General features: G+C 44.0%; 2 protein-coding genes across 2 annotated transcripts in view; both read right to left on the bottom strand.

The window, feature by feature from the left end:
* Positions 1–3,153: 3,153 nt before the first annotated feature.
* SLC35D3 (solute carrier family 35 member D3) lies at positions 3,154–6,740 on the bottom strand. Its single transcript, XM_043457259.1, has 2 exons — positions 5,910–6,740; positions 3,154–4,912 (listed from the first exon to the last, which is right to left on the bottom strand). The coding sequence occupies exons 1-2, from the start codon at positions 6,349–6,351 to the stop codon at positions 4,083–4,085; spliced, it is 1,272 nt and encodes a 423-aa protein (XP_043313194.1). The 5' UTR covers positions 6,352–6,740; the 3' UTR covers positions 3,154–4,082.
* Positions 6,741–12,111: 5,371 nt separating this feature from the next.
* The window catches only part of PEX7 (peroxisomal biogenesis factor 7), an 89,404-nt gene continuing 78,687 nt past the window's right edge, over positions 12,112–22,828 (bottom strand). The window contains exon 10 of the mRNA XM_043457234.1: positions 12,112–13,907. Within this exon, the coding sequence (XP_043313169.1) occupies positions 13,839–13,907 (69 nt within the window). The 3' untranslated portion in view covers positions 12,112–13,838. The remainder of the gene's footprint in view (positions 13,908–22,828) is intronic.

Here is a 22,828-nt window from a genome sequence, read left to right as displayed (position 1 = left end):
GGGGGCTTAAGCCTCAGGTAAGTGTGACTGTGGGGAAGGCACTGTTCTGAGCAGGAGTGGGCCCCACAGAGCAGCCGGCAGGGCCCAGGTGACAGAGGACCACTCAGAGACCCCAAGAACAGAGACCCGATACTGACTTTTAAGTTTTCTTTTCCTGCACCGAAATGTCCTTAGGATAGATAGTTGTAAGCATTCAGTAAATCTTATCAACTGCATCCCAACATCAACTTTTTATTATTAATAGCAGTACCTGGTGTTAAAAAAAAAAACCATGGAGCACAGGAGCAGGTTAGGAAGAACAGCTTGAAAGAGCAATTTCAGGACAGCAGAAAGCATTTAACCAGAAGAAGCAAACCCACAGAGGCTGAAAGTTGGTTAGCGATGCCAGGGGCTGGGGAGATTCAGGGGAAATGGATAGTGACTTCTAATGGGTACAGGATTTCTTTTCGGGACAATAAAAATGTTTTGGAATTAGTGGTAACAGTTGTACCATTCTATAAACATGCTAATGACTATCGTGCACTAAAAACGAGCAAGTTTTATGGTATGTAAATTATATTTCAATAAAGTCTGTTTTTAAAAGGATCAACACAGCAGCTGGGAACAGGAAGTAGTCAGCAACACTGGGCATGCTCAGTGAATCCTCAGAAACACTAGTCTGAAGGTCTGTACTTCTCAGGGTTGTTTAAGGTGAAGGATTAAGTTGACTTGTTTGCATACTAAATGAGTGATGGTCTGGAAAGTCTGGAGATCTTGGGGACTTGGCTATAATAGCAATAGCAAGCCCTTTCTTGGTTCTGTTTTCATGGTACCTCAACTGCTCCCTGGGTCCCTTGGTGCTCACAAACAGGACACTCTTCATACACACACATATAGGTTGTAGCCTTTCTCGTTCTGAGGACAGCAGACTCTATGGTCCTCACTGAGTTGCAATGAACTACCCACTGGAACTACCCACCAGCACTCCCACGTTCTCCAGCTTTAGGATGTCAGGTTGAATGCATCTCACCAAGAGGCAGGATAGCATAATGGCGAGTCAGCTGGGCACAGGAGTCAGACTGCCCGGGTTCAAGTCTGCTCCCACATCTACAGGTTACCAGCTAAGAGGTCAGGGGAAGTTACTTAGCCCTCCACACTGCAGTTTACTCTTTGTATTATTGGGATAATATTGATGCCAACCCGTAGAAATATTGTAAGAATTACATGAATTAGTCCATGTAAAACACTGAGAACTGCACCTAGCACCTAGCACCTAGCAAGGACTATAACAATAAACCTCAGATATTGTTATTTATAATAGTGTGCAATTCAAAACATCGCTCCAACATCCAGTGCATTTGAGAAGCATGAATGTAGGATTCATCTGAATTGTAAACTGAAGACAAGGATGATAGGTAAAACCATGGGTTGTTTAAGACCATGGGTGATACAGAATAGATGGTAATTTTTAAGAGACCAGAGTGGCATATCTAATCCCTAGTCAGGGGTAGGGGTAAAAGCTTGTGTGGTGAAAAATGAAAAACAAACAAAACAAGCAAAAAAAACAAAAAACCTCTTTTTAGTCCTTTTACCCCACGTTGTTGCTAAGAACCAGTCATTTATATTTGTGTCACTTGGGATTCTTTGTTGTTGAAAGTGGCAGAAATCTCAACTTAATGACTAAAGCAAATAAAAACAATTCTAAAAAAAGACCTTGTTTTATATCTGATAATCTGAGGTCTAGTGCTAACTTACAGGAAAGTCGTCTGAATGCCAGGACCCTGTGAAACCAGGACTCAGGACTCAGTTTCTCTCTCTCTCTCTACCACCCTGGTCCACCTCTCTGGATTGACTTTTCCCTGTTGTATCTTTTCCTGGTGGTAAGATGACAACAGTATGTCTGCCCCACCCCTACCCTACCCTCCTAGGTTCAAGGCCAGTGAAAGGAAAAATGTTGTTTAGTCGCTCAGTTGCATCTGACTCTTTATGACCCCATGGACTGTAGCCCACCAGACTCCTCTAGTCATGGGATTTCCCAGGCAAGAATGCTGGAGTGTGTTGTCATTTCCTTCTCCAGGGGATCTTCCCAACCCAGGGATCCAACTCGCATCACCTGCACTGGCAGGCAGATTCTTTCCTGCTAAACCACCAGGCAAGCCCAGAAGAGAAAAATAGGAAACTCAAGTCTTACCAAAAGTACCTTTGCACCTTCCTGCCTCTGACAGGTCCCAGGACCATCCCTGAATGAATGGAGTTCATCCATCCAAGTAGAGGAAATGCTTCCATTGGACTGGTTGGAGTGTCTCTACAAATGTTTCTACAAGTCTATTGACAGAAAAGAGTTAATTTTTTTGTCAAAAATGCAAACCCACAGTTTTAACCAGAAGGGAATTTTTTCAGTGAAAAACAATCATTGTACTGATTTGTCTGATAGTGGACTTAAAATATATATATATATTTTGTTCAGCTTTGCTGCTTTTCATGAATTCTCAGCTTCATAGAATAGCTACAGGATGCTGCCTTCTGGCATGCTGGCATTACCTTTAATGCTTATTTTGAAAGAAGTCATTATAACTCTAGTCAACCATTTCTAACTGCAGCCATATGACAGCTCCTACCACTTAAATGGCTTCTAGAGGTACCTATGGAAACATCAATTGCTGATGAAAACAAGCAAGCCAGAACCAATCATAAACCATCACAATGACACTTACAAGCTTGTAGAGACAGACTGATGCCTCTGCTTTTTGCTTGGTTTTGATCTTTGGAAAATAAAGAAAAATAAAGTCTCAGAAGCATGCTGGCAAATAATGATTGTCTTCACCCTCCAAGTACCTCTCCGGGAGGGGGCTGACAGAAAGACTCCCCCTGGCTTCCCGCTTTGATGACGTTTCAAACTCCATTTAACTGAAGTCAGTTGTGGCTGGCTCTCACAAGACAGCATGAGGCAGGACTTTATTTTCACTTTACTTTTCCTTGACTGGGAAATGGGAGTGTTTTTGATGTTGTTGTTTGACACCAAACTGCCATGCTAATTTAGGAAGTTCCTGGTGGGGGGTGGGCCCTGCGCCCCAGATACTAAACACCACTCATAGGGGGCAAACACAAGCCACAGAGTGACAACAGAACACAGATGAATCCAAGGCAAATTTCTGACAATATACCTTTTAGCAGAGACTCATACTTTATTTTGACAAATTTAAGATAGAAAAATATCATAAAGTGAATATAGCAGTTGCTCTTTTTGTAACACGGTTTAGGATGTGCAGTGCGACTTGAAAGGCCTAGCTTAACTGAACGGTCTCATTTCTGTTTGGGTTTCAGTTAACACTGAATTATACATCAGCCATTGCATTTGCTTGAAAGAAAACTGGACACAGTAAAACTGTTTTTGAAAAAGGTTATGGCAGTCAATAACAAATATTACAAAGCAATGAACTAAAACAACCTTTCAAATATTTTTAATTACTAAAAGCCAACTTTAAACTTCATGATTAAAGCTAAGAATTCAGTTTCAAAATAGTTTTAACATTTTCTACCAATAGAACAGTAGAGCACTTATATATCTTTTCAAAGTGAAGAAAACTAGAGTAAACATATTTCAGGTGACTTCAAACAGTAAACATCAATTCAGTGTATTTAAGTACGTCATTTCAATAATATATTCTTCCAAAGTGGCCATAAAAACTATAGTTCAAACTATCCTCAAAAAGGTGCCCCTGCATGTAATCTTTGAACTTAATTAAGTGCTGCCATCATCTCTATGCTCCATCTTTGGAGGGGGTGGTTGAAGGACTCTCCATATATGCAGATATTTGGTTATGGTCATAATGACCAAAAATGTGCCAGGAGTCTGCAGCTGAAACCCTGCCTTAGTTTGTTGGTCACCTTCCCATTCTTTTGCCTCTGTGATGCCTCTGGTATTCTCAGGCTAAATAATTGACACGGGTACTAATTTTGTTGCAGTCAGGCGTTTCAGCTTCTTTCTTTGCTCTCCTTCCCCACTCCTCCAAGCATGAAACTGGGAGGCTCCTCATTAAAATATGTCATCTTTCACATATAAAATAAGTGTATGTACATATATACACACGTGCATTTCCTTTTCAAGGACTGGGTAACTCCTCATTTTCTATCAAATAATCCTTCTTTATATACTTGGCTCCCCTAACTAACCTCCACACTTCGAGGTAAGCATCCTTTAATGAACTCCTGCCCACTTCTTCAGGGCTGTCTGAGATCTGCGAGCTCCTAGCCAACAGCGAGACCCCTCTGGGGCTGCCCCTAGCCTCTTGCCCACCCCTCTGAGTGGAGCCACCTGCTGCCTTCCCACCTCCTGACCCGCCACTTCCACCCTCTGGGGGCAGCTCCTCCATGACGAAGGGCAGCTGATCTCCACTCGGCTGCGCCTCTTCTCCCCCTGGCTGAGTCTCCAGGTCCTCATAGTTGCTCTGCTTTCTAGTTTCCAAAAATTTGGCCACACAGTAAATGATGGAGCCCAGGGTGTTCACCACGACGCCGGCAATGAATAGAGAGGTGGGCTCCACATCGCTGAAGGCCACCATACCCACCGTGATGGTAGCGATGCTCTTCACCACCCCCACGAAGCTGGTGGTCACCGCCGAGTTGATGTAGGTGCAGTGCAGCGTGGTGAAGTTCATGGCACAGCCGATCAGGATGCACGCCACGAAGATGGTCACCATGGCCGGGTCCTTCCAGCCGGGGAAGGTCCAGGCGTGGATCGAGTCGGTGCTGGCGAAGGATAAGACGACCAGCAGCGGGGTGGCGGACACGGCGATGACGTACTGCGCGGTGAGCGGCCCGTGCTCCGTGTCTGCGCTCGCCTTCTGGATGAGCACCAAATAGGCGGCGTGCACCAGCACCGCCAGCACGCCGGTGACGTACCCGATGGGGTCGCCGGTCAGGTCACCGGCTCCTGGAGCGCATCGAGAGAGGTCGGAGGAACGCGGGCAGAAAGGAAACAGAGAAGACACTGGGTTGGCGGGAGTTGGTATCCACTGGGGGCAACGGCGTAGGTTGGAAAGTAGGGTGTGCGCCCTAGCTCTACCCACACCTATCGAAAGGAAAAGCCAAGTACAGTCAATTGCCCAGTTCGAGGCAGGAGAGGCGCGCCCTCCCTTCCTTATCCTCGGGGGCGTCCCGTCTGCCTCTCTCCAAGACAGAGGCTCAGGACAGCACCGATGCCCTCGGGGTAGGCGCTGTGGCTTCCCCGAGCTGGCGCGGGTGTCGCCTCCCGCGTGGTACGTGGTACGGCTGCCGCCTCCGTGGGGCACAGAAGAGAGAGAGGGGCCCCGACTCGTGGCTTCTCCCCGGGCAGGCTGGGCATGGGGCGGCCCTCGAAAGAAGGTTTCCCGCTCCGCTGGCGCCCATCTCGCCCAGTCCTCCGCGCCCAACCTGCCCGAGTCTCAATCCGCCCACCTCTGCCTAGCGTCCGCAGCCCCCCGCGCGGCGCCGGAGATCCCAAGCTAGCCTCGGGGTTTAAGCTTGGCTCGCATCGTCCCTCCCCACTCCGGCCCCGCGTGACCCAGGGAAGTTCTCGGCCCCCTCCTTCCGTCTCGGTCTGGGGGCTCTAGCTCCAGGGCGGCTCGCCCACCCCCTCCCGGAGGAAGGAAGAAATAAAGGGGGAAGACGGAAGGGGGAGGGCGAGGAGGGAAGGGCGTGACGGAGCGAGACAAGCGCGGGGGTCGGAAACCCGGAGTAGTAGTGAGAGTGGGGGCTCTAAAGGAGGAGGCCGGAGCGCAGAGGAAGACTCGGCTGGGTCTCAGGGGTCTCATCTGCTAGCGGAGCCACCGCGTTCCAAGCTCTCTGCCTCAGTCTACCTATCTGGAAGGGAGAGCTTTGCGCTGAGTGATCCCCGAGGTCTCTGGCTGGTGGGGCGGGGTGGGCCGGGGGTCCGCGCGGGTCCAGCTCACCTGCCAGAGCCGCGCCGCAGGTGGTGATGAGCACGGCCGCGAGCACTCCCGGCGAGGGCGCTCCGTTTTTGAGCACCAGGACGCCGATGAGCATGGTGACCAGGGGCAGGCAGCGCTTGAAGACCACGTACATGGGTAGGCTGAGGCCGCGCAGGGACCACAGCGTGAGGCTGGACTGCAGCGTCGACAGCACGGCGACCCCCGCGAAGGAGCGAGCCAGGTTCAGGCCGAAGGGGGGCACCGCGATGAACCCCAGGCGCCGCAGCAGCTCCAGGCTCAGCGCCGCGGTGGAGCTGGTCAGGCACTGCACCAGGGTCAAGAAGGAGAACTGGTAGCGGCTGATGAGGAACTTAAGCAGGATGTTGAGGGAGCCGGAGAAGACCCCGTGCGCGATGGCCACCGCGATGCCCAGCACGCGGCCCCGGCGGCACAGCTGCCGCATCGCGCCTGCCCCGCCGCACCCGGCGGTGGCTAAGCTCCGGGTCCGGCGGGAGGAGAGCGCGGAAGAAGGCCGGGATGAGCGGAGCGAGGGCGGCAGGGGCGCCCGCCCAACACCGCGGCCAAGGGCAGGGGGCGCCGGCTCGGCTGCGGAGAGAAGGCAGCTCCAGGCAGGCGTCCTCGCGGCTCGGCGGTTCCGCGTCCGACTGCCCCGCAGCTCCGGGGAGGCAGGGACGGGGGCGGGGGACTCCGAAAAGTGGCAGAGGTGGGGGGGCTGGTCTGAGAGGAGTGGCGGGAATCCTAGCGACAGAGACTTGTAAGTAGGTGACGAGCGGCGATGGGTTGTGTCCCGCGCGGTTTCACCGGCAGGGAGGACGCTCTGCGGCTGGAAACCCCGGCAGCTGCCGCGAGGGGGACCGGACTTGCTCCCCTCGGGCGCCCCAGCACCCGCCCCGGCCGGCTGTCGGGGCGCGGGCCCCGCTTCTGCATTGCCAGCCGCTCGCGCTCGTCCCCCCTTCCCGGATCCGGGCTGGAGGATCGCGGGCACAGTTAAAGATGTTAGAAACAACAGCGTTCCGGGGCCGCGCCGCGTTTATTAGCCGCAACAAGTGACAGCGCTCGCAGCCCCCTTCCCCGCGAGATGCACCGGCTTTTCCACCCACGGTTTCTCCCGGCGCAGCCGCGGGACCCTGTTCAGCTGCCTGCCAGGGAAGAGAAACTTCGGTGCCCGCGGGTTGCCGGGCTCCCGGATGCTCGGGTGCCAACGCCCCAACGTTGAAGGAACCCAGAGCCCCCCAAGGACGCCACCGGGGCGTGCTTCACTTAGGGCGCGAGCCGTTCCCTTCCAGTCTCAGGCGACGCGCCTTCCACGGAGGGACCCGGGGTTACGCTCGCGGCTAGGAGGGCAGGGATGTTCCGGGGGGCGCCGTGGCCTTGCGGGGCTGCAAAGCCTGGGGGCGGGGGGCATGGACATCTATTGCAAGCGAGGCAACGATGTGAAATAAGCCAAAAAGCAGAATCTGAGTCCCAGTAGTGTCTAATGGTTACGGAGGATCGCCGGTTCCCAGGGGTGAGCCGGGAGCGACTGGAGGCTCTGGGGGGGATGCGGGCATGGAGGCAGGGGAGGGCACAGTCCCGAGGGCGGGATCCCGGGATGAGACTTGACACAGCTTTCTCTGGATCCGCGCAACCGACAGCCGGCCGCTTTGGGAAGCAGGACAACCCCTACCTCCTGGCTCCCCGGCCCAGAAGATGTCCGCCTCCCACGGGACTGGTGGGCTGTTTACTTCTTATTTGGCTCAGAGTAAAAATAATGAAATTCTTAATTTCTGCAGGTGCAACACTTGTGTGTTCCATTGATCTGAATTTCGTTTTCTGTAAAGTAACGTCCGGACCTGTAAACTCAGCATCAGAGGGGTTCGCCCAGCCGAGGTCACCGCTAAGAGTGAGCACAGTTTGGTTTTCGCGCTACTTAAACATGGCAGGCTTGACCAGGGCTTGCGAGCGAGGAAGAGCGCTCGAGATCGCGGCGCCCGCCCTCTCCTTTTCTTCACTTCTGTTACCCACCAGGATCCCAGTCTTCTAACCACGACAATGACACACGACACATTCCCCCAGCAATTCTTTTTTGTCCTCCACACTTCCACCGCATCATTTCCAGTCCAGATGTTGAAGTCGCGATTATTATTGGTGCCAGAAGGAAAAGAACTGTTTACGTCGGGGATAGGTACCATCATAGCGATCTTCCATCCTTGCCCGCTGTGTGTGTGCTGGGAGCTCACGTGGGTGGGAGACCTGTCTCTCGCTGGGATGCCCAGGGCCTAGCAGGGCCACCTCCCTGCCCACCCCCCACAGGTGAGTATTCAAGAAAATGTCTTCAGAATGGCCCCTGTGTCAATTTTCCAGGAACAACACTGGATAGTATTATACTTACAGGCAGTGCTTCCGGTTCCCTGGGGAATTCGTGGGTTTGGGGGTTTTTTTTGTGTGTGTACCTACAATCTGTGGTTACACACCATTGGCTATTTCAGGGACTCTGTTCTTCAACTGTTGATGTTATTTCTTTAGAAAATGAGGTTTGAAGCAACAGTTGACATTTATGTGTGTGGTATAAGCCTATATTCAAAGTACACATAAAAACTTTGAAAATTGATTTTTTAAAGACAGCATCAGCAAATACCACAGTTCTACTTCTGGGGGCTGTTCCAATCAAAGAATGGTGGTTTTAAGCCATATTAAGTGAGTATAAAGAATTGTCTGCACAGACCTAGTTTTGGAATGATTCATTTCTGCCAGCAATTATAATTGCTTCCATTTGTGATGCTAACATTAAGTAAAAGATTTGAGGCTGATTCAGCTATCTTACTCTTCTCATTTAGGCAAGAATATTTAGCTTAATTTGAAACCTGCTTTGGCATAGAACAGTACATTTTCTCCACTTTACTGCAGATAATTCTTTTCCATTAGGGCTTTCATTTTTAAAAAAGTTAATACCATCTCCCTCACCAGTTACTAGATAAGCTCCTAAAAGAAAAAATGGGAAATCTCCTGAAGAAAAAATGGGCGGTGGGTGGGAATAAGAATACCATTCTTAGCAAGGTTAATTGAACATGAATGTCAATCTGAAGGTCAAAAAACTTATTTGACTTACTGGTATCCAAGGTCTAGGCTCAACCTCCATTTTCTTTGGAGCCACACAATAAATTTTTACAGTGTTAAATAAATCCTTTAGTTCATTTATTCAGTGAATATATCCAGCTAGTGTTTTGTACCAGGCCATCTCTTAGCCACAGAGGATTCAAAGATAAACGCCCATCTTAGTCCTTAAGGGATTCGCAGGAGATAAGGTAACACAATGACATACAACAGTGGGGGCTTGTGCCAGAACCAGGGGAGTGCCAAGGAGGGCAGCAACATCAGCCTGAGAAGTGCATCAGAGAAGGCTTCCTGGAGAAGGAAATAAGGTCTTATTTCATTATTTTAATTGCAAAAATAAGGCATGCTCATTGTACTATGTAAGAGGAAAACAAAATTTATAAATAAGCAAACGTGCTGTCTTCAATATTTCCCACCCCCAGGCCCACTGGAGAGAGCTGGCTACTATTAAGAGTTTGACATGAACATTTCAGGTTTTCTTGTGCATATATGGATGCATACATAAGCCCTCCTTCAAAAAAAATAAACTTACGCTATCATACACACCTGTCTATAAAAGCACATTGTGGCAACCAGCCTCTAAGAGAGTCCCTAAAGATTGCTGGCTTCCTCATCTTTACACCCTGGGAGCCCCCTCCCACGTTCTACCATAGGTGGTCTGAGGGATGCAGCAGAAATGATGGCGTCACTCCGGAGATGAGTAAAAAGACCGAGGCTTCCACGTTGAATTTTCTTTCTCTTATATCAGTGTCTCAGGGAAAGCCAGATGCCATGTTTCAGGGACACTCAGCCAGTGGAGGGTTCTACACGGTCAATATCCGAAGCAAGCTAACAATCACCTGGGTGACTTTGGAGGCATTATTTACACAGGGAGTTTGTGAGCACGCTGGTGTTCCTGGGGCACAAATCTGTGACAGTGTTGAGGGAAGCAACGCTGCAGATAGAGGCGAGGGCTAGCCCCAGAGGGCCCTGGCTGCCTGGTTAGTGAGCTTAAACTTTGTCCTGTAGGCAACCCTATAAGCAGAGAAAGGTTCTACACTGAAATTGATGTAATCACATTGCATTGTAGATCAGCCTTCGGCAGCTGCGTTGAGAAGGATGACTCTGAGGGCCCAGAACTCGAAACAGACACATCATTTGGAAACTGCAGCAATTGCCCAGAGAAAAAGCTAATGAGGGCTTGAACTAGGGCAGTGGTGTTTGGATTGAGAAGAGACAGAGCGGAGAAGTATTTAGCGGGTAAAAGGGATAGGACTTAGTGACTTATTTGATGTGTCTTGGAGTGGAGAGGTGGGACTAAGGAAAGGAGCAAGGATGGCATTAGGAGTTTAGCGTGAGCTCCTGGGTGGACTGAACTGACAACAAATGAAAAACGCACGTGCAGGAGGAGCCCATGTAGTGAACAAGATGAATTTGGTTAAATTGGGAGACCGAGGTGGGAAGGCAGGAGATTCAGGAGTAGTCAGTATGGAAGTCAAGAACATATAAGTAGATTATCTCTTTCAAAAAAGAGGCCTATTAAATAAGAAATTAATGAGTTCATTTCTGGAAGAGCCAAATTATAGCTAAGATACAGAGAGAGTGCTCACTGCCAAAAGCAGAAGGGACAAGCTGACCTGGGTCTTCCCAGATGAGAGATGCTTTAGGAGGGCCACCCCAGGACCACGGTGTTTCTTAGCTCTTTAGACTTGGAAACACAATCTTGTCAGTTTAGACTTGGAAGCAATTCTCTTAGCAATGATGAGGATCTAGTTACCAGAGAGTCCCACAACTTTCTATTTCTCAGTGGGCTAATTTCTGTTATTCCTAAGACAAAGGCCATGTGGCAGGACCAGATCCAGTCACAGCTGATTTCAAATTCCAGCTCCATACTTCCTGGCAATTATGGCTCCTAAGCGCCTTCGTTTCCGTGTCTGGAAAATGGGAGGGCTTCCTTGCAGGGATGTCATAAAAATTAAAGGGAATAAGATACAGAAAGCATCTCGTGTGATGCCCAGGTCACAGACGATGCCCAGTGACCCGAGCACCCCTTTCCTGCAGTCACTCCTCAGGGCTGCAGGTACAGGAGGAACTGGGAGAGGCAGACGGGGATGAAACTCGAGAACTCAGCCGCCAGGAGACAAATTCTGATTTTCCCAACATAGAGAGACAGGCTGGCTGTCCTCACAAAGTCAGGAGGCGGCTTGGCTTGTGAATTACTAAGAATTCAAAAATCTTGTGCATTCTCTTTCAGGATAGAATCCAGCTCCTTTCCCTCTAGCTTGACAATCCTAGCTCAAGGCACTCACTGAATAAATGTTCCTCCACCCTCCTTCAGATTAACAGACCCCAAGCACCTAAGGTAAGTGTTATGAAGTAGTGTTCTAAACAGCTCTAACATTCCCAAAACAGACGGGGGAAAAAAACCCGAGAGGGATATTAGTTTTTAAATGACCAGTGTCTGTTTCAAATGATACATGGTAAATTATTTTAATAAAATCTCTTGCATTCTAAAAGGAAAGTCAGTCATTTCCTTTCATTGTAAACATGATCTGGGTTAGGTATTTTAGAAGGTCTATTATAAATTCTGCCCAGAGAATACCAATTGTGAACCTGCTTTTATTGAGCTGCATACACTTGGTGCAACAGTTCGTCTTTCTTACGGAGGGAAGCAACAGAAAAGCAACTTGTGAACTGACCTCATCATCGTGCCAGCTCTAAGCATGTGCTTGAGCAACTTGCACCTTACAAGACAGTCGTGTGAAGCAGTGTCCTCTCTGTGGGGGCCTCTCAAAAACAGTTAGTCCTGATGGGTCTAAGAACCAAAAACAGTGAATACTTTCCATGAGACCATTCATTCATTTGACAGATATTCACTGAACACTTTCTGGGTGCCGGGCACAGTGCCAGGGCCAAGCCAGAACGAGGTCCTTGCCCTCAGGCCCTGGCCACAGCATCCTGTACTTGACCAGACTTTCCATTTATGCTTCCAGTAGCAACTTTCTAAAACGTCTTCTCAGAAAACACATATTTTCAAGCCCACGCTTTGCTCCACTTTATGTTTCCTTTTTTTTAATCTTTGTATCTTGTAAGGTGTCTTGTTTTTCTGCAGAAACCAGGAAATATGTAAATTAGACAATATACATATATTTTATTTTTGTTCTGATAACTACAAGTGTATTTTGCTCTTTACAAATTCTCAAAAACTTGTTAAAAATTTAATGACAGTTTTTGCCATTTGTAACATTTTTAAAAATTTATTCATTTTTTAATTGAAGGACAATTGCTTTACAGAATTTTGCTGTTTTCTGTCAAACCTCAACATGAATCAGCCATGTGAAAGTGAAAGTTGCTCAGTCATGTCCAACTCTTTGCGATCCCATGGACTATACAGTCCGTGGAATTCTCCAGGCCAGAATACTGGAATGGGTAGCCTTTCCCTTCTCCAGGGGATCTTCCCAACCGAGGGATGGAACCTAGCTCTCTCACACTGCAGGCGGATTCTTTACCAGCTGAGCCACTGGAGTCAGTCACAGGCGTACATATATCCCCTCCCTCTGAACAAAGTTGTCTATTCTATTACTTTACTTTTTCTTTTTTAACCTAATTTTTTATGGATCATCACACCTTAAGGTTTTTCACAACTTAAGGAGGTAGTGAAGAGGGCTTATGGCATTAATTAGGATATTTCATTAATAGTTATGAATTAACTAAGTATTTCATTACTTAGTTTTAAGGTAATTTCCTGAAACCTTGGTAGGACCTAAGACTTCTTGCCCAGTGACCAGTTTTTCAAAAATTTGATTATAGAGAAATAGGAAGAGAGAAATATAGGGTCATGGGTATAATATCTAAAACTATTTGAATAAAAGTAAAATACATGTAAGCTCTTAACTCTCAGCATCCTTTTTTTAAAAATAATTTTATTCACTTATTTTTGGCTTGCTGGGTCCTTGTTGCTGTGCGGGCTTCTGTCTGAAGCTGCAGTGAGGCGGGTACTCTCTAGTTGTGTGCAGGTTTTTTAACTGTGGAGGCTTCTCTTGTTGCAGAGCACGGGCTCCAGGCATGTGGGATCAGGAGCTGTAGCTCCCGGGATCTAGAGCACAGGCTCAAAAGTTGTGGCACATGGACTTAGTTGCTCTGCGGCATGTGGGGTCTTCCTGGACCCAGGACTGAACCCGAGTCACCTCCACTGGCAGGTGGATTCTTTACGCCTGAGCCACCAGGAAAGCTCCTATGTTCTTATGTATGATGGACACCAGTCCTTGAGAGACTCCCATTCATTCTGTGTGTCAAGCACATAGTAGATGCTCAATAAATAATCGCTGAATAAATCTGCAGCTCTTAGAGCCCTGTTACTATAACCATAGATGTATCTATATTATATGGTGTTATATATAGATACACTGTATTAGAAAAAGTAACCTTGGTGGGGGTGTCATAAAATCATAAATGACCAAGAGATGCCGTTTATTGTGACTTTTTTCAATAGTAGTCATTATATTTTAAATCACAAATGACAAATTAAAAGTGAAATATATCACTATCAATATAATCTACAGAGCTCCCATATTTTAATCCATTTTATAATAGGTTATATTTTTAATAGATACTACAAGATACACCATATACCATAACTTCAATTATTCTTAAGATTTTTAAGAAATATGGCTTATGTACCAGGCTTTAAATAGTGAGCCAAAGTCTTTATCAGCTGCCTCAAAATTGATTCCAAAATGAATTTGTAAAATTTGAAATATGAATAGTATATAAAAACATAAAATCTATATTATCAATAATTTTCTGCTAAGCAGTTCTTCAGTCAGTCTCCTTGGTTTCTGAATGGAGAAGTTTGTCTCAAGCCAGCATGGTAAGACAAACAGGATCATATATTTTTATTGTTTCATCCCAAGCACAGTCAGCCACCTGGAAAACAAAAAGGAAGTGAGAAGAAATAATCCACAAACATTCAAAATTGGGAAAAAAAAGCCTAAGTCACTTGGAGTGTAAGTAGATCATCCACCACAGAACAGATCTTTAAATAGGAGGAACACAGGAACGCGTTTCTGGAAAAAAGTCTATTTCCCCTTTTTAAGATACACTTTGGGGCTTGTTTCCAACTGACTGAAGTTGCCTGTAAGGGTTTCCCACCAGAGCTAACATAATTCCTGAGATCAATGTTGAAAAGGTACATTCCTAAACTGTGAACCAAGACACCATACCAGCTATTATGGGGATAAAAAAGAAGGTAAAGCATAGTGCCTACCTTCAAAGAATGGCTCATTCAAAACCAAAAGTGGAAAGTGCTCTAATAGACTCTCAGGGAAGCAATTCTTTGAATCTAGCTGGGAAAGTGTCAGAAGATTTCACAAATGCCATTGCATTCACACTGGCCCTCTTCAGGGGCAGATATGGGGTAGACATAGACATTCAAGTCTAAAAAGTCATATAAAAGCATGAAGGGAAGATAGTTCAGGGTGCTCAGGAAATGTGTGTTAAAAAATTGGTAGGTATAGCAATATCTCAGGGCATCAAATCAATCGTATTTCTGTATACCAAGAGAAAATTTTTAAACTGCAAGTAAGAAGTTTATTTAGAATAGCATCAAATAACAAAATACTTAGAAACACATTTAACAAAAGGTATGCAAAACATCTACCCTAAAACGCAGCTGAGAGAAATTAAAGATGGCCCAAATAAATGGAAAAGATACCATGATCATGGGTTTGATATTTATTAAAAAGTTAATTTTCCCCCTAAATGATCTATAAAAAATTCATAATCTCAGCAAGCTTTTTAATAAAAAATGTAGAAGATGACTTTTAGTTTATGTAGAAAGACAGAGGATCTAGAATAGCCACAAAAATTTTGAAAAAGAACAAGAGTTATACTGTTTACACTACTGGAGGTGAGACTAATCATAAAAGCAATCAAGACAGTGCAATACTGTAAGAAGGATATACAAGCAGATCAAAGGAACAGAACACAGGCCTGGAACAGACCCAACACTTGGACAGCTGCTTTTTAACAAATGTTCCAAAACAATCCAATAGGGAAAGAGAAGTCTTTTCAACAAATGATGCTAGAACTGGATGGCCATATGGAAAAAATAAGAATTAAACCCCAACTTCACACCATAAAACAAAAGTTCATTTAAGATGGATGGATCACGGACTGAAATATAAAAGCTAATGGTATAAAGCTTTTAGAAGAAAACACAGGAGACATATAGTCTCAATTTGAGGGCAAGCAAATATTTCTTAAACAGGAAGTAATAACCATAAAGATTAGATAATAGACTCAATCAAATAAAACTTTTGATCATCCAAAGACACTGCTAAGAAACTGAATAAGCGAGTGGGAGACAATATTCACAAAACAGACATCTGGCGAAGAACCTGTATCCAGAATATACAAATAATTACTATAACTCAGTAATAAAGACAACCCAATTAAAAAATGGACAAAAGACTTTGTTAACAGATAAGAACATATAAATGATCAGTAAGCACATAAAAACATTCAATATCATTAGGCATAGAAATGCAAATAAAAACCACAATGAGATACTATTACACAAGAATGGCTAAAATTAAAGATGTGCTGTGCTGTGCTTAGTTATTCAGTCGTGTCTGATTCTTTGTGACCCCATGCATGGACTGTAGCCCGCCAGGCTCCTCTGTCCATTCAGATTCTCCAGGCAAGAATACTGGAGTGGGTTGCCATGCCCTCCTCCAGGGGATTTTTCCAACCCAGGGATCGAACCCAGGTCTCCCACACTGCAGATGGATTCTTTACCATCTGAGCCACCATGGAAGCCCAGCAATACTGGAGTGGGTAGCCTATCCCTTCTCCAGGGGATCTTCCCGACCCAGGAATCAAACTGGGCTATCCTGCACTGCAGGCAGATTCTTTACCAGCTGAGCTACCAGGGAAGCCCCAAAGGTAAAGATAGACAACATCAAATTTTAGAAGGGATGCAGAGGAGCTGTAACTCTCATTGTTATGTGTGTTAAGCTGCTTCTGTCGTGTCCAACTCTTTGCAACCCTATGGACTGTAGCCCGCCAGGCTCCTCTGCCCATGGGGTTCTCCAGGCAAGAACACTGGAGTAGATTGCCATGCCCTCCTCCAGGGGATGTTCCCAACCCAGGGATGGAACCTGTGTCTCTTATGTCTCCTGCATTGCCACATTGGTTGTTCTTTACCACTAGCGCCACCTGGGAAGCCTGTGCTGGTAGAACCACTGTGGAAAACTGGCTGTTTCTTATAAAGTTAAACACACACCGAGTGATTTCACTCCTAGAGGGGCTTCCAACAGAACTGAAAACATGTTTACAAAACAGTGTATATAAGCATGTCCTCAGCAACCTCATTCACAATAGCACACAACTGGAAATGACCATAAGACATACAGAAGAATGGCTGACAAACTGCAGTAAATTCAAATAGAATGCTGCTAAGCAACACAACGGAGGGAACTACTGATGGAGGGGGGAGCAACATGGATGAATCTCACAGAGAGTAAGTGGGTGAAAGAAGACAGAAACAAGAGTGCACACAGGAGATGCCATCATGTAAGTTCTAAAACAGGCAAAACTAATCTCAGGCAAAATAAAAAATTAAGGAAATGGTTGTTTTGTCTTTTCCACTGGAGGGAGGGATGGGGCTAGGGAGAGTCTGGAAAGGAGAACAAGAAAATTGAAAGGAAGACGCAATTGTTTTGGATTGCAATGAGATGTAGATTATACAAGTGTATCTGTTCGTCAAAAACCTATATATAAGATTTGTACATTTCACTGTATGAAAAGGACACCTAGAAACAGTAAGAATAATAATGATGGTAATAAAAATTGAATGAGGACATGAGTAGAAGAATAAACAAAACAAGAATGTTGGTAACTGTCAAATCTGGATAATGGAATTGTATTATCCTATTGTTTACTTTCTATACATTTGAAATTTTCCAGAGTAAGAGAAGGAAATGAAAAAATGTAGACAGTAACATCAAGGATGAAGCAGCAAGAGAGGGATTTGACCAAAGTTATTTGCACTGTATTTCCCGTCCTTTAATGGTTGCAAAGGCTGAAAGTTACACAAGGGAACTCCAAGTCTCGGTCAATTAAATTACCTGGCTGTCACTATAGAATACAGGAACTGCAGAGATTAATCAGAACAGAGAGTAAAGTGAAAGTTGCTCAGTCACATCTGACTCTTTGCAATACCAACGGACTATACACTCCACAGAATTCTACAGGCCAGAATGCTGGAGTGGGTAGCCTTTCCCTTCTCCAGGGGATCTTCCCAACCCAGGGATGAACATAGGTCTCCTGCATTGCAGGCGGATTCTTTACCAGCTGAGTCACAAAGTAAGCCCAATCAGAACAGATAAACTCCTTATCATTCACTAACAGTATCTCAGCTCAGAATCCAAGCTAGAGAAAGCATGAGAGACCTTTTAGTCAAACTTTTAAAATTTAAGCATTAAAAACTAGACTCTTCAAGATTTGGTTGCTACCTACTTCTGTTTCTCCATGCACCAGGCTCACACACTCAAATCCTGGCATCTTGTCCATGCCTCTGTGCGCACGTCCTCTTACTGATCGCCTCCCCTGAATAACCTTTCTCCTTCCCTTGCTTTCTGGCCCTTATCTTGCTTTGCCTGGAGATGACACCTCTTTGCAGAAGAATCCATTTAAGCATCACCTCCTCTGTGAAGTCATTCACTGTACCTATAATGTATCAGCTGTGCTCATTTATTAACAGATGTTTCCAGCTCTTTGAGGGCATGGACCATGTTGTGCTATAACTTAACAATGATTCAAAAAAAGATTAGCTCAAATAATGAGTTTTATAGATTAAGATTGCAGAGCTTAACTTTTTCTCATATTCACACTACAGCAGCCGAGGTGGAACCAGAACCTAACACTGCTGAGTCTGTCCACTGAATATCGTGGCCTCACAAAAGGCTGATCAACACTCATTATCTGCCTAATCCTGCAACTGTAAATTTGCAACCCAAAACACAAAGATTATTATACAAATTTATTTGTCTCATTTATGTATATAGTTTTTCAAGTGCTGGGCCTTTCTGTATGTTGTGTCAACTATTACAGAAAAGAGAATCAGAGAAATGAGACTTAAGCTTCTAATATAACGTATCTGTAACTTATGTTTCTGAATCCTTATTCAGCACTCTTCAATCCAGCTTCTTACCTACTGAGAACTTCTATTTATATACATATATATACATATATATATATATATAACTAACAAATGTCAAGGCCACTGAATCAGCACATGTTCATAACTCTACACTAAATTAATTGATAATATGAGAAAGACCTAAAATTTCAAGGATACAGAATCATGACTAGATTATGGGCTTCCCAGGTGGCATGAGTGGTAAAGAATCCGCTTCTTAGTGCAGGAGATGCAAGAGACATGTGTTTGAGCCCTGGGTCGAGAAGATCCTCTGGAGAAGGAAATGGCAACATATTCCAGTATTCTTGCCTAGAAAACCCCATGGACAGAGAGGCCTGGTGGACAAAAGTCTACGGGGTTGCAAAGAGTTGGACATGACTGAGCATGCACACACAGCCAGTATTCCTGCCTGGAAAATCCCATGGACAGAGGGGCCTGGGGGGCTACAGTCCAAGGGGTTGCAAAGAGTTGGACATGACTGAGCACACATGAATAGACTGATTCAAATTAATGCAAACACTCTTTACACATTAACTAATTAATTAACTATTTAATTAAACCCCATCCAGTGCTGGGCTTCTCCAGTAGCTCAGTGGTAAAGAATCCTCCTCCTTGCTAACACAGGAGACACAAGTTCAATCCCTGGGTCTGCAGGATCCCCTGCAGAGGGAAATGGCAACCCATTCCAGTATTCTTCCCTGGAAAATCCATGGGACAAAGAAATCTGGCGGGCTACAGTCCATGGGGTTACAAAAGAGTCAGATACAACTGAGCGACTAAATAAACAACATTGAATGCTGTGAGTTTTAAAAAGCTAACAAGTAAAAAAAAAATAATAATAAGGTAAGAAAGAAAAGCACTTTACTAAACTAACAACAAGGCTCCAGATTCTCTAAGACAGGCAATGTAGAGACGAGACTTCCTGATAAAGAAAAGTGACCATGAGGTCACTGGGGGTCCGCAGTGGGGTGCTCATTAATGACATCACAACTGCAATGGCCTTGAAGGGACTGCTTCCCACTTAGTTCTATAAATTAGGGTAAACAGGGCCTTTTCTTAATGTCCCATGCTACCTATCTGAAGCCTGCCTAAAAGACTTTGCTAAAAATTAGGGTTAACAGAAAGACCAAAAAATAAGTAAGTAAATCAGATGACATGGGTAATAAATACTCTTGTTTTACTGGATGAGATCCACCCATTGCAGTAGCTTGTCAAATACAGCAAGCAATCTTTCCCAGCCCCCATCCTGCTTCTCCATGGCAAAGCCATCTTTCCCTCCCATCTCTAGGAATTCACTCCTGGACATGAAGACTCCTTCAAGGCCAGACTCACGACAGAGAATGAGAAGACAATAACAGGATATCTCCTTTCTCATCTACCGAAGATCCTCTTTCTCCGTTTCAGGCTCCTATATATGAGGACTCATTTCTTTGCCCATTACCTTGCTGTCAGGAAAAACTGTGAAAGATTGTAATGAGCAGATAGACTGCTAGGTGTTCTTTCAGTGGAATGTTGGCATTGTTCTAGAGCCTCACAGGATCACTGGAATCTATAAGGGTCTTATGCCTTCCACTGGCTCTGACTGGATTATTTTACAACTCTAAAGTTATAGAAACTGATAGTAATCAAATGATTCTCAGCCATTAAAATTGCAAATGAAGGCTGTCCTATAGAGACTCAATCGATGCCTTGTCCTGTCTCCTGAGAGATGATTCTAATCATCAAGTGTTACTGTCCATGGATACTGACTAGTTCTGCACCTATTATAAATTCATTCTCACATTCATCAGCTGCCTATATGTGTTTGTTCTTTGGTTCCTTTGAGCTAGCTGTAAAATCCTTCACAAGTTACAAAAGGTCTTTGACACATGTTCATATTATACTTGTATGAGAGCCATGACTACCATATTGAAAATTATCCTTGAATATGGCCACAGAAAAGCCATTTCATTAAAAGAACAAACATGAAATGCGAATAAGGGGCTGACAATCATCTAGAAAAAGGAGGCTAAGAATAATTGCTAAAATAGGGTATGAAATTGAGCTCTATCTACATATTCCGGCAGCAAAAGTGAAAAAGGCAAACAATAATATAAGATACACAAATATAATGAATTTACCAGTTCATCAGGGGAGATAAAGTTTTTTTCTAGAACTTGACTATAAGAGAAATACATAATAGACCCCTGTTACAAAAAGCAATATAATGCCGAAAGAGTAGATTTAAAAGAGATAAAAAATCATTCTTCATATCGCTGTTTTAAAAATAAACATCTCAACCCTCAAATAAGACAAAAGCACACTTCAGTTTCCTAGAGGCATTTCTACTATGCAGTGGTCTCAAGCTTTGGCGTACATTAGAATGGCTTCCCAGATAAAGAATCTGCCTGCCTATGCAAGAGATGCAAGAGACATGGCTTCAATCCCTGGGTCAGGAAGATCCCCTGGAGTAGGAAACAGCAACTCGCTCCAGTATTCTTCCTGCAAAATTCCACAGACAGAGAAGCCTGGCAGGCTACAGTCCATGGGGTCGCAAAGAGTCAGACACGACTGAACTGAACTGAAAATCTGTGGATGGGGAAACCATGGTACAGAAGGTTTACTCTATATCAATTACCTGGGCTTTCGTCCAGTGCACTAACCTGGAGTTCTGAGAAAGTACTTTATGTGCAAGAATTTTTGGTTATCAACTAAAAGGAAATTTAGCATTATTGAAAAAAATCTTTTTAAGGAAGATTTCTCTTCCAATCTTGCAGGAAAAGAAGAGGTTAATTTGCCACTAATACAATGGAAGACACCTTGGGCCATAGTTTTACATTTTTATTTAGAATCTAAGTTTCAAATCTGGTAGGTTGATATGTGATGGGAAGACAGTGAGTTGTGAAGAGGACCAAGAAAGAAGAAACACTGAACTATCTTTAAAGAAAATCACTAGTCTTACACCTGAAGCATTCTTAACCAAAAGTTTATGTAGCTTCTTGACCTGATTCTCCATAAGCAAGAATCCAGAATTTCTACTTGAACACATTAGAAAATTCTATTACTCATTTAAACTCTGGTGAATAACAGTATTTTTTATGTTACTTATTTTATTTTAGATTTGTACCCTGGTGAGTTCCAAATGGGTTAGAACAGTTTATAGATAAACCCACAGGGCCAAATAAAATAAATACAGATTTTAAAAAATCTGTTCTGAAGGGGACAAATGTAGCAAAACCTTCCAGGTTTCAGAGCAAATCATATTACGACACCTGCATAATAAACTGGGCTCTTTGCTTTACAATAACAATGGAGAAAATGAAACTATTCTGGGCAATATAACTTCTGTTTTCTAACAACGTTCGCATGTGGATGGAAACACTTCTGTACCAATACACCTAAACACAATTTTTTTAGTCGTTGATTATGTGTCTTGGCAGAATCTGGGAATTATACCCACTATCTTATAATAATAACTATACATCAGCAACAAAAAAAGAATAAATGAGGAACTAAAAAGTTCTAGCTTAAAGGCAACTAAATTGCATTATAAGTCCTCTGATAAAACCCTTAATCTTTTAAGAGAGGCTTTTCTGACTCCTGACTACCATCTAGGGAGTCTAGGGTTTCTGAAGGCTGGCTGCCAAGGCCTACCTTGTTTGACCCTCTCCTCCGAAGGCGTGCATGTGGACATCATAGCATAGGAGCCGGCAGGCTCTGCATCTTCTGCCCGACGATACTGAAGTGGAAAACTTATTTCTTACCCTGCAAGCTCCCATTGTTGTACATCTCATCCCTATGTCCTCTAAACTTCCTTTAACTGAGATCAAAATACCAGCCTTTTCAATAAAACTCAGAATGAAAATTATCAACATTACAGGAAAAATGGTTTGTTAGAATATTTTATATTTGTTTAATGTAAAATTAGAAGAAAAGATTAATCTTTTTCATTATTATTTTTAAAAACTCCTATCTTCTGGGGTAGTGAGAAATAATCAATAAGGTGAGAGCGCATACAAACATCTATTTTTTGTTAGTTCAATTTTACTTTGAACAGTGCATTTGATATTTCTAATTTTAAGAGTAAGCACATTAATTAGAAATATGAATTTCTTGATATTATCCTAGCATATCAATTTCTTTAAAACATGTAAGGAAGCATTTTTGAAAAACAGAATAGAAACTTATTATCTACCGAAAAAGCCTATTAATTTCTGAATTCAGCTATAGCATATACATCATGACATCATACATGGAATGCTTGAAAGCAACTGTATTAAATATTTTACCATTTTCTATGTGTAAAGTACTAGGCTAAGTTCCACAGTAGACCCAAGGATATTAAAGAAACAAATTCGGTCAATAAGGAGTTAATAATAAAAATTTATCATTGATGGGTCAAGTAAGACTTGTTATAAAGCATCGTCAATAATAATGATCCTATAAATGCAAATTTTGGAAAACATTATAATAAAAATATAAGACTTTATATACATGTGTAATTTAGAAATGATTTATATTCCTAGTTTATCAATGTTCTCCATTTTATTAAAATGTTTACACATGCCATTGGTAAGGTAATTTATTTCAATTGATTAATACAGCTGTTAATATAACAAGGACATCCTACAGACCCATTAAAAGGTTTACTTTACTGACAAGTTTT

Source organism: Cervus canadensis, chromosome 33, assembly GCF_019320065.1.
Source record: "Cervus canadensis isolate Bull #8, Minnesota chromosome 33, ASM1932006v1, whole genome shotgun sequence".
Taxonomy (NCBI): Eukaryota; Metazoa; Chordata; class Mammalia; order Artiodactyla; family Cervidae; genus Cervus; species Cervus canadensis.
The sequence above is the reverse complement of the archived record's forward strand: the minus strand, read 5'-3'. Positions and strand labels throughout refer to the sequence as shown.